The 16,634-nt window shown below is 37.1% G+C and overlaps 1 protein-coding gene across 1 annotated transcript in view; it reads right to left on the bottom strand.

The window, feature by feature from the left end:
• Positions 1-16,634, bottom strand: part of MSH4 (mutS homolog 4) — a 96,713-nt gene that overhangs the window by 1,003 nt on the left and 79,076 nt on the right. The window contains exons 17-19 of the mRNA XM_065881894.1: positions 16,246-16,374; positions 5,247-5,421; positions 3,805-3,893 (exon numbers count right to left, since the gene is read on the bottom strand). Of these exons, the coding sequence (XP_065737966.1) occupies positions 3,805-3,893; positions 5,247-5,421; positions 16,246-16,374 (393 nt within the window). The remainder of the gene's footprint in view (positions 1-3,804; positions 3,894-5,246; positions 5,422-16,245; positions 16,375-16,634) is intronic.

The following is a 16,634-nucleotide window of genomic DNA, read 5'->3' as shown; positions in this document are numbered from 1 at the left end:
GGACAGAATGGGTCATCAGTAAACTGCTTGTCCCTCAAAACAGTTCATATATAGGATTGCTAGAGCCTAAAAGAAAATACTGCCTGAGGGGTAAATTACATTTTTAAAATAAGCAACATAAATTGCTAGTTGAAATTATATCTTAATTATACTTACAAACTATACTTAAGGATACCTAAGAAATAATGTTTAAAATGGGAATCTTCTAATACTTTGGAAGACCTTTAGAATTCAGTCCTTGAATACCTGCCTTCAGGGCTGGGAGTATAGCTAGAAAATTCTTCATTCATTTCTTTGCCTGAGCTAGAAAAAGGAAGCAGCATTTTCAATCTTAACTATTTATGTAAAGACTTAGTTTCCATTCACTAAAGGAAATACAATCCCTTCAACTCCTCAATAGCCAAGAATTCCAGATATTTCTCTACTTTCACTATAGGAAAAATGAATACAACTCCGTGAGGTAGAATAAGATTATCATATATTGATCCATCCATCTATTTGATACACTGATTGATCAACTATCAGTTTATTATTTAAATGACAGTTATTGAATATCTATTATTATCTATATCCAGACCCTATAACTTGCATTCATGACTATGGGGGCATACAAAAATGTCATCCTGACATGATAATGGAAGTCAAAAAGCTCAGTCTTACAGTGAAACAGACATGTTTACAAGCAACTGATTAATCATGAAAAGTCCCATAAGAGGGATATAAAATGTTCAGAGGAAAGAAAGTTCACTTCCAGCTTGTGTCAAGAAAAGCTTAAATAGGATGGAGTACTTGAAATGAATCTTTTTGTTTTTTTTTTTGAAATGAATCTTGATGGATAGAAGAGCCTAGAAGGGAGGGCATTCCAGATGGAAGAAACAGAGAGAGCAAACACATTAGAAAGTATGGTACACAAGCAGGTCAAAATGATGAAATGACAAGTAATTCAATGTGGCAGAAATGTACACTATAGTTAAATTGAGTAATGTTATATAACACTGAGGTAGTAAACAAAGGGAGATCATAAAGCAGTAGTTAACAAACTTTAGTTTGCTTAAAAATCATCTGAAGACTGGTTAAAAATGTAAATCCTTGAGCCACAGGAGACCCTTGAAAATCTGGGATGGTACCCAGTATCCCAGGTGATTCTAACGTAGGTAATCCTCAGATTACATTTTGAGAAATAATCATAGATGACTTTCAACATTAGGCTAAGGAGTTCAACTTTTATTTGGTAAGACACAACTGAAAATTTCCGAGCAGGAAACAACATAAGAACTATGCATTAGAAGACAATCTTGTAGAAGTATGTAGAATGGGTTGGAAAAGAGAGAGAACCTACTGCTTAGTCCTAATGAGAGGTAATTAAGAAGAAGGATTCATAGCTCTGATGGGTCACTGGGAGATCTGAAAGTGAAGAGATGAGAAGATTTTTCAAAAGATGATAAATTTAATTTTGAAACTACTGAAGAGTGAAAACATAAATTAAGATTTCAAGAAGAAATATGGATAAAAATATATAGATTCAGAGTCAAAAAGAAATGAAAGTGGAGGCTGAGGAAAGGTGAGATCAGCAAGAGTATAGAATTTTTTTTTTTTTTTTTTTTTTTTTGCGGTACGCGGGCCTCTTACTGTTGTGCCTCTCCCATTGTGGAGCACAGGCTCCGGACACACAGGCTCAGCGGCCATGGCTCACGGGCCCAGCCGCTCCGCGGCATGTGGGATCCTCCCAGATCGGGGCACGAACCCGTGTCCCCTGCATCGGCAAGCGGACTCTCAACCACTGCGTCACCAGGGAAGCCCAAGAGTATAGAATTTTAAACAAAGAAACAACGGTAAAATCTTAGGAATACTTCTGTTTGGTAGGTGGAATAATATAAAGCACTAGTGAAGAAAGGAAAGAAGTAATAATCAAAGGGGTAGGAGAATAAGAACATCCAGGAGAGGACAATTCCACAGTAGCCAAGACAGGGAAGAATTATGAAAAGGGAAAGAAGGGTAGTGGCAAATGCCGTAGAGGGAACAGGGAAGATGAGAAGTGAAAAAAAGGCCATACGATTTTATGAATAGTTAGTTTTTAAGAGGAAACTTTCTGTGGAGTGATGACAAGATCCAGTTTGCAAGTGGAAAATGGAAGAAGCAAGTATAGATTACTCTTGGGAAATTGGCAGTAAAAGGAAGAGAAATATAATTTGAGAAGGTAAAAAAAAAAAAAAAAGATTTATTGGGAAAAACCTAACCATATTCATAGGGAAAAACAAAAAGCCACTGAAAAAAACACTAAGAAGAAAAGAAACTGGTGAAGAAACTGATCTTAATCGAGATGGAAAGAAGGTAGAAAAGTTAACCTTAAAAAGGTTGAAAGGGGCTTCCCTGGTGGCGCAGTGGTTGAGCGTACGCCTGCTGATGCAGGGGATGCGGGTTCGTGCCCCGGTCCGGTAAGATCCCACATGCCGCGGAGCGGCTGGGCCCGTGAGTCATGGCCACTGAGCCTGCGCGTCCGGAGCCTGTGCTCCGCAACGGGAGAGGCCACAACAGTGAAAGGCCCGAGTACCGCAAAAAAAAAAAAAAAAAAAAAGGTTGAAAGGTAATCTCTTCCTCTGAAATAGGAAGGAAGAGAAATAGGTGAAAAACGGAAATTCCAAAATAGAATTCTGAAGGAGGAAAAGGTTCAAGGACTCACCAGGATGACCTCAAGTCTCTCAAAAAGTATAGGAGGTAAATTTTTTTGTAGAGAGTAAGGTTATTGAGGTCTCAGGAAGAGTAGAAACATTTTGAAAGAGTTACTATAAGAAACCACATAGATTAATGGGACAGAAGAAAAAACTATTCAGTAAAATATTCAACCAAAGTTAGTATATACAAATTTGCAGTGGCTAAAATTAGCCTGAATATATTTTGAGCAGCATCAGGAAATCCAAAACCTAGAAGGCTACTGGAGAGGTTGCCCATAATTGGAATTTGGCAAGAGGAATTCTGAAGAACTAGGTAATGAGAGGTTCTTTAGAAGTGAAGCACTGCCAAAATTACTGGCGAAGGAATTCCAATGGAGTAGTTAGGCAAGTAAAGTCATAAAAGCAGTCTAGGAGGTCAAAAGACTGAAGAATGCAAAAGAAAAATTGAAGGCAGGTTAAGAAAGAGTGAAAGACACAGGAAACTGTTAATACTGAGGAAAATTTCATACTGCACCTAGCATAGTTTACTGAACACACTGGATTCTTAAAACAATATAAGGCAACTTGATGTAAAAACCTGAAAAAGGATTTCCAAATTTTCAGTTAACAGATGTGAATTCAGTGTTGGATCTACTGCTTCCTAGCAAATCACTTAAGTTCTATGAACCTCAGCTGTAAAAATGCACATAAAAATAATACCTTTATTATTTATCTTTTATTAGACCTAACTGCTTCATGAAGAGTTATGAGGCTTATATATGATAATGGATAGAAGAGCTTTGAAAACTATTTAAAAAGACATGAAAATGTTGTGCATAGTGATTTTTATTTTTAATGCTTACTTTATAGAGATTTCTTTTCTTATCATAAAGTCAGTGTAGTAACAAGTAGGAACTGAACTGTTTAACTTTTGTTTCCTATCTTATTAGTAGGTATGCTGGGAAAAGTTATAATAGATCAAACCAAAAAAGTTTTGAGAAGTAAAAAGGATTTTCTTTAGGAATTAGGTTTTTGTTTTAAACATTTTAATTATTAATTATATATATTTAGATCCGAGGCCATAATAAAAATGTACACTAAAAGTATTTTCTTGAATTTGAAAAACAATTCTTATTGCTAAAGAGTTTCTTACCAAAATTTGTCTGGTTATTTGACTTGTGATTTCTTTGGCATCCAAGACAATTGATGGTGGGAGTGACGACACCTCTGCAGCTTTTAACCCTAAAATTATCAAGAATGGGGCTTCAATATTATTATTGCTGGTTTTGTTAAGTTTGTTTTAATCAGTATTAATCTTTTCTTCACAGATTTAAATTTCCTTTCTTAGGTATTTATGAACTACTTAATTCTCAAAATTAAGTTTCCCTAAGTTCTGGATGACAACTTACCAATTATGAGATTTAATTACTTGCTAAGACATGTAAGACAAATTAGAATATCAATTACCTCTGAAGATACCTCTGAGATAGCAGAAAACATGATAGGGAAAGGAAAAGAGGTAATAAAAAAATCAAATGGTAGTAATAACATTGAACTTCCAACTACAAATTCAGTTGGTTTATAGGTCAAAGGAAATAACAGGTTTTTCAGGGTAGAAGAAAGTGTAGTCAGAGATAAGCCTACAGCTGAATATTCATCTATCTAGCGGATCAACGAGGGAAGAATTTCTCTGAAGACATAATGGTAGGTGTTCATGCAAATTCAAATACCAACTAGTATTCTCATGTTCCCAGATTTTTATTGTGTAAATGCCTTATAGGCTTTCTACTATGTGCTAATAGTTTATTTATTGCTTTAGAGGCAACAGAAGCAACACTAACATTTATTTAGAAGTTACTAATTGCTAGGCACTATGCTAGGCAGTTTGTATTTGATAATTCATTTAATCTTCACAAATCCACATATATCACCATTTAATAGATGAAACTGAGGCTTATAAAGATTAAACATCTGATACAAATTAAGTTATCCATTTGATTTTCCCATTTCAAATAGCAAAACAAAGATGCTATTTTTACCCTCACAAATGTCACATTCATAGCTAAAATAAGTTTTGGAACTTTATGTGTAAAATTCAACTGAAAATTCCCTCAATCTGTGCCACTTTACATGTCACAAAATGATTTAGATAGAAAATATCTAACCAAGTTTATGAACACACATAATTTGGTAATACATTCCATTTTAAGACTTAAGATTTAGTTATCAAGTTCCCTGAATCTGAAGAAAACAGAGGGATGCTGTTACTGAAAGAGTGTCTAAGAAATACATAATTTTCAATTCATTATATAACTTGCAAATATAAACTAATTACATTTTTCTAAGGATAGAAACTATACTTCTGGGACTTTCATGTATTGTAATTCTACATAGTTACTGTTAATATGTTTTAAAATAAGCTTAATATATATATAATGTGAGTTTGACATAGAAAAGACAGTCTTAGATCATATAAGCACTCAAAAGAATGAAAAGGAAAGTTGCTTAGACTGACAGTCAGGTAAAGAGAAGAAAGTTTGTCTTACAAGAATATGTAGTGTTTCAGTGTATATATATAATTTCTATATGCAATACCATAATTTTTTTCTTCTGTAAGTCCCTTAGAAAGTTTGTAGGTATACAAGATTGCTTCTTTATTTCTTGAGGTGTTCTTTACATGTTGAACTTCAAAATGCACGTTTTCTACATTAGGATATAGAACATCTATATGGCATAGTTCCAGGAAATGTGTAGCGAACAGTGTAAATGCCTAGAATATACAACAATGAATATCAGTATTTTTAAATGAACTAGAAAATTTTATTTTAACTATTTAAACGTAAATTTTTAGTTTAACCTTCTAAGTAGCTTAGCAGAAATGTAGAAATGAAACTGATGAACTTTGACGCTAACATGGTCAATTCATCTTAAAATGTTTTGAAATTTTATATTCAATGAAGAAAAAATATTTATTATGATTACACACACACATATGTTACGCTATGGGAAAGAGAACAAATGCAAAAATCCTAAAAAAAGAAACCTGAAGATATTGAAAGGATGAAGCTTACCAGAAATAAAGCTACTAACTGAGGTAACCATTTATTAGAGAAGTAATCCACAAATGAAATAATAAAATTTCCCTCAACTTTTAAAAATCTTTACTTTAAAACTAGCTTCCTTCCATATAAGTAGTTTTGGGAAAGTGAAATCAATGGATTGTCTTAGGTATTTGAAATTGCAAAGGTTTTTGCTTTTATATTTGCATTGTGTTTGGGATGGGTGCTTAAGGGGAAAAAAGGTTGAGGACACTGCTTAGTACAATGATTCTTAAACTTTAGTAATCCCCTGGAGAGCTTGTTAAAGATGCAAATTCTTGGTGCTTATCCCGCTCACATTCTAACAATCAGCAGTGTAATTCAGGGCCCCAGGGAACTGCATTTTCCCTAAGTACTTTAGGTGATTTTGATGGAGGTGGTTCAAGTGACTTTTGACCAGCGCAGTGGCTTCCTGCCCAGAGTTACTGAAGCAGAAGGAGATATGACTCTAACTCGTTATGTTTTAAGATACAAGTGAGAAACTAAATAGGTGATTAGTGGAAATTTTAAATATTAAGACATTAAAAAGAAAATATCTGACTGGCAAATGGCTATCAACTATGGAAAGGGGGTAGTAAAGGGAGGAAAAATAATAAATCTCAAAAACTACTAAACAAACCAAAAGGTGGTATAAAACAAACCAAATTTACAAAGCAACAGGAAAATATTTAGAAACCCAGTAAACTATCAATATTTAGAAGCTAGAGACCATGTTCATAATAACAATAACATGCTCAAATTTTATATATCAAATCAATCTATTCTAGTAACTCTGTAAACTCTATTTCGGGTTAATTAGACTTAACGAATAATTATTCAGGACCTTTATATTGCAAGGATTGTGCTAGGCACTAAAGATACTAGATTAGAAATTAGGCTCCTTAAAACTCCTTAAAAGTAAGTAGCGGGCTTCCCTGGTGGCGCAGTGGTTGAGAGTCCGCCTGCCGATGCAGGGGACACGGTCTCGTGCCCAGGTCCAGGAAGATCCCACATGCCGCGGAGCGGCTGGGCCCGTGAGCCATGGCCGCTGAGCCTGCGCGTCCGGAGCCTGTGCTCCGCAGTGGGAGAGGCCACAACAGTGAGAGGCCCGCGTACCGAAAAAAAAAAAAGTAAGTAGCAATAATTATATTTTTACTATCAAGCCAGCTGCTTCAGGATGGTGGGGAACATGATAAGACAAGTGAATTCCATGAACATGGGCCCATTGCTGCATTGCATTTGTTAGGAAGTGAGTTCCTTAATCAAAAGCAATTCTGCAATTCTGTATGGAATACTGTGACGGTGGATAAAGCATTCTGTTAAGTTCATGGGTGGTAGTTTTTGCAGAAGCCACATATGCAGAAGCTACAAGGCAACTCTGTATCCACAGTAAGTATCTAGTCCAGTAAGAACAAGTTGCTGCCCTTTTCGTGATGGAAGTGGTCCAACATAATCAATCTGCCACCAGGCAGCTGGCTAGTCATCTTGGGGAATGGTGCTGTATCAAAGGCTCAGTGCAGACTGGGCACTCAGGGATGGCTGTGGCCAGGTTGGCCATGGTGAGTGGAAATTTATGTTGCTGAGCCCATACACAACCTCCATCCATGCTACCATGGCCACTTTGTTCATGAGCCCCGTGGGTGATGGCAGGGGTGGCTGAGGAAAGAGGCCGACTGATATCCACAGAACAGGTCATCCTATCCAGTTGATTATTAAAATCCTCCTCTCCTGAGGCCACTCTTTGGTAAGCATTCACATGGGACACAAATATATTTACATTTTTTTGCTTATTCAGAGAGATTTATCCACATCCCTCTTCCCCAAACATCCTTGTCACCAATTTTCCAAAAATGTTCCTTCCAAGTCTCAGCCATACCATTGGCCACAGCCCATGAATTGATATATAATCACACAACCGGCCATTTCTCCTCACAAGCAAAATAACAACCAGGTACAATGCTTCAAGTTCTGCCCAGTCAGACAATTTTCCTTCACCAGTGTCCTTCAGGGACTATAAAGGGACTATAGTGCTAGAGCTGTCCACTTTTGGGTAGCACCTGAATATCATACAAAACGATCTGTAAACAAGGTAAGTCTTCTCTTCCCCTGTCAACTCTCTATAAGGGCACAGGTACAAGGTGAAAGAAAGTAGTTTAGTAGGAGTGGGGACCATGAGTACTTGGGCCATGCCTTCATGTAACTTACTTGTGCCTTCAGGGACTTCTCAGGCCCAATCATGTATATATCCCTTCCATTTGATGATGGAGTGCTGCTGTGCATGCCCAACGTTATGGCTGGTGGATCAGATAACACCCAGCTCATGATGGGCAGCTCAGGTCACATGAAAGCATGGTGGCCCGTGGTTAATCATTGTGTCTCTACTAAGGCACAGTAGCAGGCCATGAGCTGTTTCTCAGAAGGACAGTAGTTATCTACAGAGGATGGCAGGGCTTTGGGCTTTGCTCCAAAATCCTAATGCCCTGTGCTACAAGTCACCTACAAAGGGCCTGCCAAAGGGGCCAAATAGCATCTCTTATCTGTCACTGATACTTCAAACGCTATTGGACCTGCTTGATCATATGGCCTAAGTAGCAGAGCAGCTTGCAAGGCTGAACCTGTTGCAGAGCCTTCTCCTGCTCTGAGCCCCATGCAAAACTAGCAGTATTCAGGTCACTTGGTAAATGGGCTGGAGTAACACATCCAAATGAGAAATAGGTTGCTTCTAAAATCCAAAGAAGCCAACAATATATTTTGCCTCTTTTTAGCTGTAGGACAGGCCAGGTGTAACAACTTATATTTCACCTTAGAAGGGATAACTCAACATGCCCCATGTCACTGGACTCCTAGAAATTTCACTGAGGTAGAAGGCCCCTATACTTTTTCCCCTTTTTACATTTTTTAAAAATTGAAGTATAGTTAATTTACAAATATTGTGTTAGTTTTAATTGTATAGCAAAGTGATTGAGTTATATATATATGTATATTCTTTTCCAGATTATTTTCTATTATAGGTTATTATAAGATATTGAGTATACTTCCCTGTGCTATGTAAGAGGTCCTTGTTGTTTACCTATTTTATATACAGTAGCATATATATGTTAATCCTAAACTCCTGATTTATGTCTCCCCCAACCCCTGGTATCCCTTTGGTAACCATAAGTTTGTTTTCTATGTCTCTGAGTCTATTTCTGCTTTGTAAATAAGTTCATTTGTATCATTTTGTTTAGATTCTACATGTGAGTGATATCATATGATACTTGTCTTTCTCTGACTTACTTCACTTAATATGATAATCTCTAGGTCCATCCATGTTGCTGCAAATGGCATTATTTCATTCTTTTTTATGGTTGAGTAGTATTCCAGTGTGTGTGTGTGTGTGTATACACACACACACACACATATACATACATCTTCTCTAGCCATTCATCTGTCTATGGACATTTAGGTTGCTCCCATGCCTTGGCTATTGTATATAGTGCTGCTATGAATACTGGGGTGCATGTATCTTTTCAAATTATAGTTTTCTCTGGATATATACCCAGGAGTGGGATTTGGTGGATCATACAGTAGCTCTATTTTTGGTTTTTTAAGGAACCTCCATACTGTTTTCCAGAGTGGCCGCACCAATTTATATTCCCACCAACAGTGTAGGAGGGTTCCTTTTTCTCCACACCCTCTCTACCATTTATTATTTGTAGACTTTTTAATGATGGCCATCCTGACTGGTGAGAGGTAATACCTCATTGTAGTTTCGATTTGCATTTCTCTAATAATTGGCAATACTGAGCATCTTTTCATAGGAGCCTGTTGGCCATCTAGATGTCTTCTTTGGGGAAGTGTCTATTTAGATCTTCTGCCCGTTTTTTGATTGGGTTGTTTGTTTTTTTGATATTAAGCTGTATGAGCTGTTTGTGTATTTTGGAAATTAAGCCCTTGTATGTAGCATCATTTGCAAATATTTTCTCCCATTCTGTAGATTGTCTTTTTGTTTTGTTTACGATTTACTTTGCTGTGCAAAAGCTTTTAAATTTAATTAGGTCCCATTTGTTTATTTTTGGTTTTATTTCTATTACTCTAGGAGACAGATCCAAAAAGATATTGCTGCAATTTATGTCAGAGAGTATTCTGCCTATATTTTCCTCTAGGAGTTTTATAGTCTTACATTTATGTCTTTAATCCATTTTGAGTTTATTTTTGTTTATGGTGTTAGAGAATGGTCCAATTTCATTCTTTTACATGTAGCTGTCCAACTTTCCCAGTACCACTTATTGAAGAGACTGTCTTTTCTCCATTATATATTCTTGCCTCCTTTGTCATATATTACTTGACCATAGGTGCGTGGGTTTATTTCTGGGCTTTCTATCCTGTTCCATTGATTGGTTTTTGTACCAGTACCATACTGTTTTAATTACTGTAGCTTTGTAGTATAGTCCAAAGTCAGGGAGGTTGATTCCTCCAGCTTCGTTCTCCTTTCTCAAGATTACTTTGGCTATTTGGGGTCTTTTGTGTTTCCATACAAATTAAAAAATTCTTTGTTCTACTTATGTAAAAAATGCAATTGGTAATTTGATAGGGATTGCACTGAATCTGTAGATTGCCTTGGAGTACAGTCATTTTAACAATATTGATTCATCCAATCCAAGAACAGGGTATATCTTTCAATCTGTTTGTGTTGTCTTCAATTTCTTTCATCATCTTCTAAGTTTTCAGAGTACAGGTCTTTAGGCCCCTGTACTCTTGTTGGATTTATCTTCCCTTTCTGACACACAGATGTCTTACCAATAAGTCTAGAGTAGTTGCTACTTTGTTCTCACTAGGTCCAATCAGCATAATGTTATCAATGTAATGGACCAGTGTGATATCCTGTTGAAAGGAAAGTAATCAAGATCCTTACAAACTAGATTATGACGGAGTTGGAGAGATGATATACCCTTGAAGATGATATACCCTTGATATACCCTTGAGAGATGATATACCCTTGAAGTTGGACAGTGAAGGGGTACTGCTGACCCTGCCAGCTGAAAGCAAACTGCTTCTGGTGATCTTTATTGACAGGTATGGAGAAAAATGCATTGGCTAGATCAATTAGCCACATACCAGGTACCAGGGGATATGTTAATATGCTCAAGCAATGAAATCTCATCTGGTACAAATAGCTGCAATTGCAGTCACCACCTGGTTAAGGTTACAATTATTCATTGTCATTCTCCAAGGTCCATCTGTCTTCTGCACAGGCAAAATAGATGAGTTAAATGGGAATGTGATGGGAATCACCACCCCTGCAACTTTCAAGTCCTTCATGGTGGCACTAATGTCTCCAATCTCTCTAGGAATGGGGTACTGCTTTGGGTTACTATTTTCCTACCAAGAAACAGTTCTAGTGGCTTCCATTTGCTCTCTCCTACCATAACAGTCCTCACTCCACAGGTCAGGGAACCAATGTGGGGATTTTACCAGCTGCTGAATACACATATCCCAATTATACATTCAAGAACTGGGAAAATAATCACAAGATGGGTTGCATACCCATTGGGCTCACTGTAAGATAGACCTGAGCTAAAACTCCACTGATCATCTGACTTCCATAAGCCCTACCCTGACTGGTAAACCACAGTGATGTTTTGGGTCTCTGTAATTAGAGTCAGTTCAGAGCCAGTGTCTAGTAGCCCTCAAAAAGCCTGATTATTTCCTCTTTCCCCAGTGCACAGTTACCCTGGTAAAAGGCTGTAGGTCCCTTTGGAGAAGGCTGGGAGAAAAATTAACATAATACATTTTTGGAGTGTACCAGAGTCCCTCCTCCTGGGGACCTGGCTTCCCCTTCATTTAAGAACTTCTAGATCTGTAAACTGGCTCAGATCTAGAAACTGGCTGAGGGGCCCTGACTCTCTTTTTTATGGTTCAGGCTAGACTTTTGTTCACCTGACCTAAAACTTTTCTGCTTATACAGATCACGTAAGAATTTAATAAGCTTCCTTTCTATTTCACTTCTAGGGACACCACAATCAACTAGCCAATGCCATATGACTGCCCAAGTCAAGACTATTCTGATTGCTGCTTGGACTGTGCTGTCTGTTTTGGTAACCACGCCTGTCTTGCCTTTGGTAGTAGAGTACCATCCATTGGTACATCCTGCTATGGCAAGATCCAATTACTCCCACTGTATTCAGGTTTCCTAATTCAGTGACTGCAGTTTCCACTGTAAGATATGACCTACAGAGAAGAGTGATCACAGAGCTCTTTAAGGATGCTGGGGCTCTCCTCACAAATTTATTTCTCACAGTCACGGTGAAAGGTATGTCTTCTGGACCCTTGCAGAGTAGGTGAGTAGCTCTTAAATGACAAATCCATAACATTCCAATCTCCCTAATCCTCTGAATCTTTTCCTTTACATTAAACCAAGGCAGATACAGCATTTGCAAGTCACTCACTATGGGCTACATTTTGGTTCATGTTTCAACTAACGAATCAAACATCCTGAGCTGCAACATGAAATTCAAAACCTCTGCTTAGTGAGTACATATCAATAAATTTGGCCTTATCCAACTTCATGTTCCTTCCATCATTATCCCACATCCTTAATATTCAGTTCCATACATGTTCCTCAGATTTCTATCTGTATTTATTAGAAAACTCAAGTAGTTCCTTTGAAGTGTAGTGTACCTCCTCATGGGCCACACTTCATACCTCACCTTTATGGGCCTGCTGGGACCTGAGTCTATTTATAGTTTAGAAGCATAGAAGGATGGTAAAGGTGGATCCTGAGGAGAATTAGCATTGTTTTACATGGCAACTGCCTTAGGGGAAGTCATTACAGTTTCTTCAGACAAAGCAGACTTAATCCCCTCATATGGGCTGGGGATGCTACTCACACTGAGAGTAGAGAAGCCTCTTCCACTGGCAAAGAAGACTCATTAGAACTTAGAGGTTCAATGTCCCCAGCTTTATTAGAGTCTTCCCACATGTCTCCACTCCAACCTTCAGGATCCCATTCCTTCCCAATCAATGTTTTGACTTTAAAAATAGAGTCACTACTATGTGGCTGGGAGTTCAACTTGCATTGTAATTCAGCCAGTCAAAGAATGAGACTCTGGGTTTGATTTTCAGTAACCTCAGGCTATAGGAGATAAGAGTCTCCTTCATGACATACATAGAAGCTTTCAGGTCATTTAGGCACGGATTTACTCAGGAATTTGAATTCCTGAACTCATCTTTTTTTTCCCCACTTTGTTCAGCAAATTAGAAGCAACCAGCCAATTTCATTATATTTGTTAGTTTGCCCAAAACGTTTGAAAGTATCATATACACAGTTACCCAGCTCCTTGCTTCTTATAAGTGGTTGATTAAGAATATCCAATGGTGGGACTTTCGTGGTGGCACAGTAGTTAAGAATTCACCTGCAAATGCAGGTGACATGGGTTCGAGCCCTGGTCCAGGAAGATCCCACATGCCACGGAGCAACTAAGCCTGTGCACAACTACTAAGCCTGTGCTCTAGAGCCCGTGAGCCACAACTACCGAGCCTGCGTGCCACAACTACTGAAGCCCGTGCGCCTAAAGCCCATGCTCCGCAACAAGAGAAGCCATCGCAATGAGAAGCCCGCACACCACAGTGAAGAGTAGCCTCCACTTGCTGCAACTAGAGAAAGCCTGTGTGCAGCAACAAAGACCCAATGCAGCCAAAAATAAATTAATTAATAAATTATTAAAAAAATTTAAAAAAAGAATATCCTATGGTGATATCTTGCATATTTCTATTGCTAGATCACACTATGGACTACCAGTGCTTTCTTTACTACTGGAAATAGAGTCATTAGTATCTTTAAATCTAATTAGCTTAGAAAATCGATTCTAGAAACTCCAAAACTAACTCAAAACATTCATCCTTAAAATTCTGTTCCCCTAGAACCACTCTTGATATTAAAATCTGTATTAGTCAGGGTTCTCCAGAGAAACCAAATTAACAGGATATATTTTTGTGCGTGTGTATGTGGGTGTGTGTCTGTGTCTCTGTCTGTCTGTAGAGAGAAAGAGAAAGATTTATTATAAGGAATTGGCTCACATGATTATGGAGACTGACAAGTCCCCAAATCTGCAGTCATCAAGCTACAGACTCAGGAAAGCTAATGATGTAGTTCCACTCCAAGTCCAAAGGCCTGAGAACAACGAGGGTCAATGGTGTAGTTCTAGTCTAAATGTTAGCATGCTCAAGACCCAGAAAGAGCTGATGTTTCAGTTCCAGACTAAAGGCAGGAAAGAACCGATGTTCAAGACTGAAGGTAGTCAGGCAGGAGTTTCCTCCTACTCCAAGGGGTCAATCTTTTCATTCTATTCAGGCCTTCAACTGGGCCCCACTCAAAAGTGACTGGCTAAGGCTCCCCCACATTAGAAAGGGCAATCTGCTTTACTCATTCTACCAATTCAAATTCTAATCTCATTCAGAAACACCCTCACAGATACACTCAGAAAATGTCTGACCAAATGTCTGGGTACTCCATAGACCAGTCAAGCTGACATATAAAATTTAGCAACACTGTTACTAATTAGCCTTTAATCCCAATAAGTAATATATGCATCTTATTTATATGAGAAATTCTTATCGACTGAAAGAGATTCAGAATTACAAAGACTAATGTTATCTATTAACATTAGTTCTGATTCATCACATATCCTTCTTTAAGTATAAAATAAGATTTTTCTCAAAAAAGAAAAAAAAATGAAAATATTTTAAAAAAAAGAAAAAAAGATTTTTCTCATTCTATATATAATAAATCACTGTGGACTCTTATTTAAGGTATAGAACCTCATCTTAGGGATATTTTAAGGTACTTTAAATATAGTAAAATATTTTTATTTAAGTTTTTTCACACCAGTATATATTTTGAGTGATTATCTAAAAAGATATTTTACAAGTTACCTTAATAATAGAGCAAAAATCATAGTTTAACACAGTTGATTTATGAAAAAAACATTTCCTTTAAAGAAGTGAAATCTCAGCTAAGTAGATTTTCCATAAAGTGACTTCAGACACATAGCTTACTTCATGTTGTGACATCACAGTCAATGTTATTACATATAGAGTCAATTATTGAAATGTTTTCATGTTTTGCTATTTAATTTGATTAAATTAAAGCCAAGTGACTAGTTTTGACATTATTTTTATTTCTTGATTTCCTCCTTTCCTTTTATACATCATGACTATCATATTAACTGTTCTTGCTTCCATCAGAAATGAAGAAAATATAAATGCTATGGTATGTTTTTATTAACTAAAATTGTTTAATGAGCCATTTTGTAGGTGCCTGTAAAATCCAATTGTGATGAATTTATAAAGGATACATCAAAAAAGGACTCAACGCATTTTATTTACAATAGCCAAGGTATGGAAGCAACCTAAGTGTCCATCAACAGGTATATGGAGGGCTTCCCTGGTGGCACAGTGGTTAAGAATCCACCGGCCAATGCAGGAGACACGGGTTCAAGCCCTGGTCCGGGAAGATCCCACATGCCATGGAGCAACTAAGCTCATGGACCACAACTACTGAGCCTGCACTCTAGAGCCTGTGGGCCACAACTACTGAGCATATGTGCCACAACTACTGAAGCCCACGCACCTAGAGCCTGTGCTCCCAACAAGGGAAGCCACCGCAATGAGAAGCCCGTGCACCACAGCCAAGAGTAGCCCCCGCTCACTGCAAGCACAGAAAAGCCCATGCGAAGCAACAAAGACCCAATGCAGCCAAAAACAAAATAAATAAAATAAAATAAATAAATTTATAAAAACAGATATGTGGATAAAGAAGATGTGGTGTGTGTATATATATATATATATATATATATATATAATACATATATATATCACACATACACAGTGGAACACTACTCAGCCATTAATAAGAATGAAAATTCAATGTTTCAGATGTACAGCAAAAGAATATATATATATATATATTATTTTTCAGATTCTTTCCCATTATAGGTTATTGCAAGATATTATAGTTCCCCGTGCTACGGTAGGTCCTTGTTGTTTATCTATTTTGTATACAGTAGTGTGTATCCGTTAATCCCTAGTTTACCCCTCCCCACTTTTCCTTGGTAACCTTAAGTTTGTTTTCCATGTCTGAAAAAAGAATGACATTTTGCCATTTGCAGCAACATGGATGGACTTGGAGGGCATTATGCTAAGTGAAATAAGTCAGACAGAGAAAGACAAATACTGTATGGTATCACTTTTATGTAGAATCTAAAACTACAACACAAAGTGAATAAAACAAAAAGAAACAGACTCACAGATATAGAGAACAAACTAGTGGCTACCAGTGGGGAGAGGGAAGGAGGCAGAGGCAATATATGGGCAGGGGAAAAAAGAAAAAGGGTTATTATGGGATTACATGAAATTATCTGGGTGAAACTTTTGAAAATTGTAAGGCACTGTACAATTTTTACATTTTTTCATTCAATAAAAGAAATTTTAAAAACGGGCTCAAAATTAATGTACTTAAAATAAATAGAGAAGAATACCTTTAATCTCAGCAGATATTCACAAACAGCGTAACAAATGCCAATACCTTCTTCTGTATTAGTACCTCTGCCAAGTTCATCAATTAATATGAGTGATTTGTCATTAGCATTATGTAGAATATATGCTATCTGAAAATATAATTTCAGTATTATTCATTGTGACCAAACAGCTGTCACTATTATAGGAAAAAATGAGGAAAAATCCAGTCTCATAATTAGTTCATTTGAAATATAGTTTTACAGAGAAATCCTGCTGAGCAGAAACTAACGCATTGCTTTTCTTTCTAAAAATCTCATTACTAGTAATTCCAATAGAATAAATGTATTAACAGAATATATTTTTGGAGTGGACATAGTCATATGCATATGTGTATGAGACAACAGGGTAA

Source organism: Phocoena phocoena, chromosome 1 (assembly GCF_963924675.1).
Source record: "Phocoena phocoena chromosome 1, mPhoPho1.1, whole genome shotgun sequence".
In the NCBI taxonomy this organism is placed as follows: domain Eukaryota; kingdom Metazoa; phylum Chordata; class Mammalia; order Artiodactyla; family Phocoenidae; genus Phocoena; species Phocoena phocoena.
The sequence above is the reverse complement of the archived record's forward strand: the minus strand, read 5'-3'. Positions and strand labels throughout refer to the sequence as shown.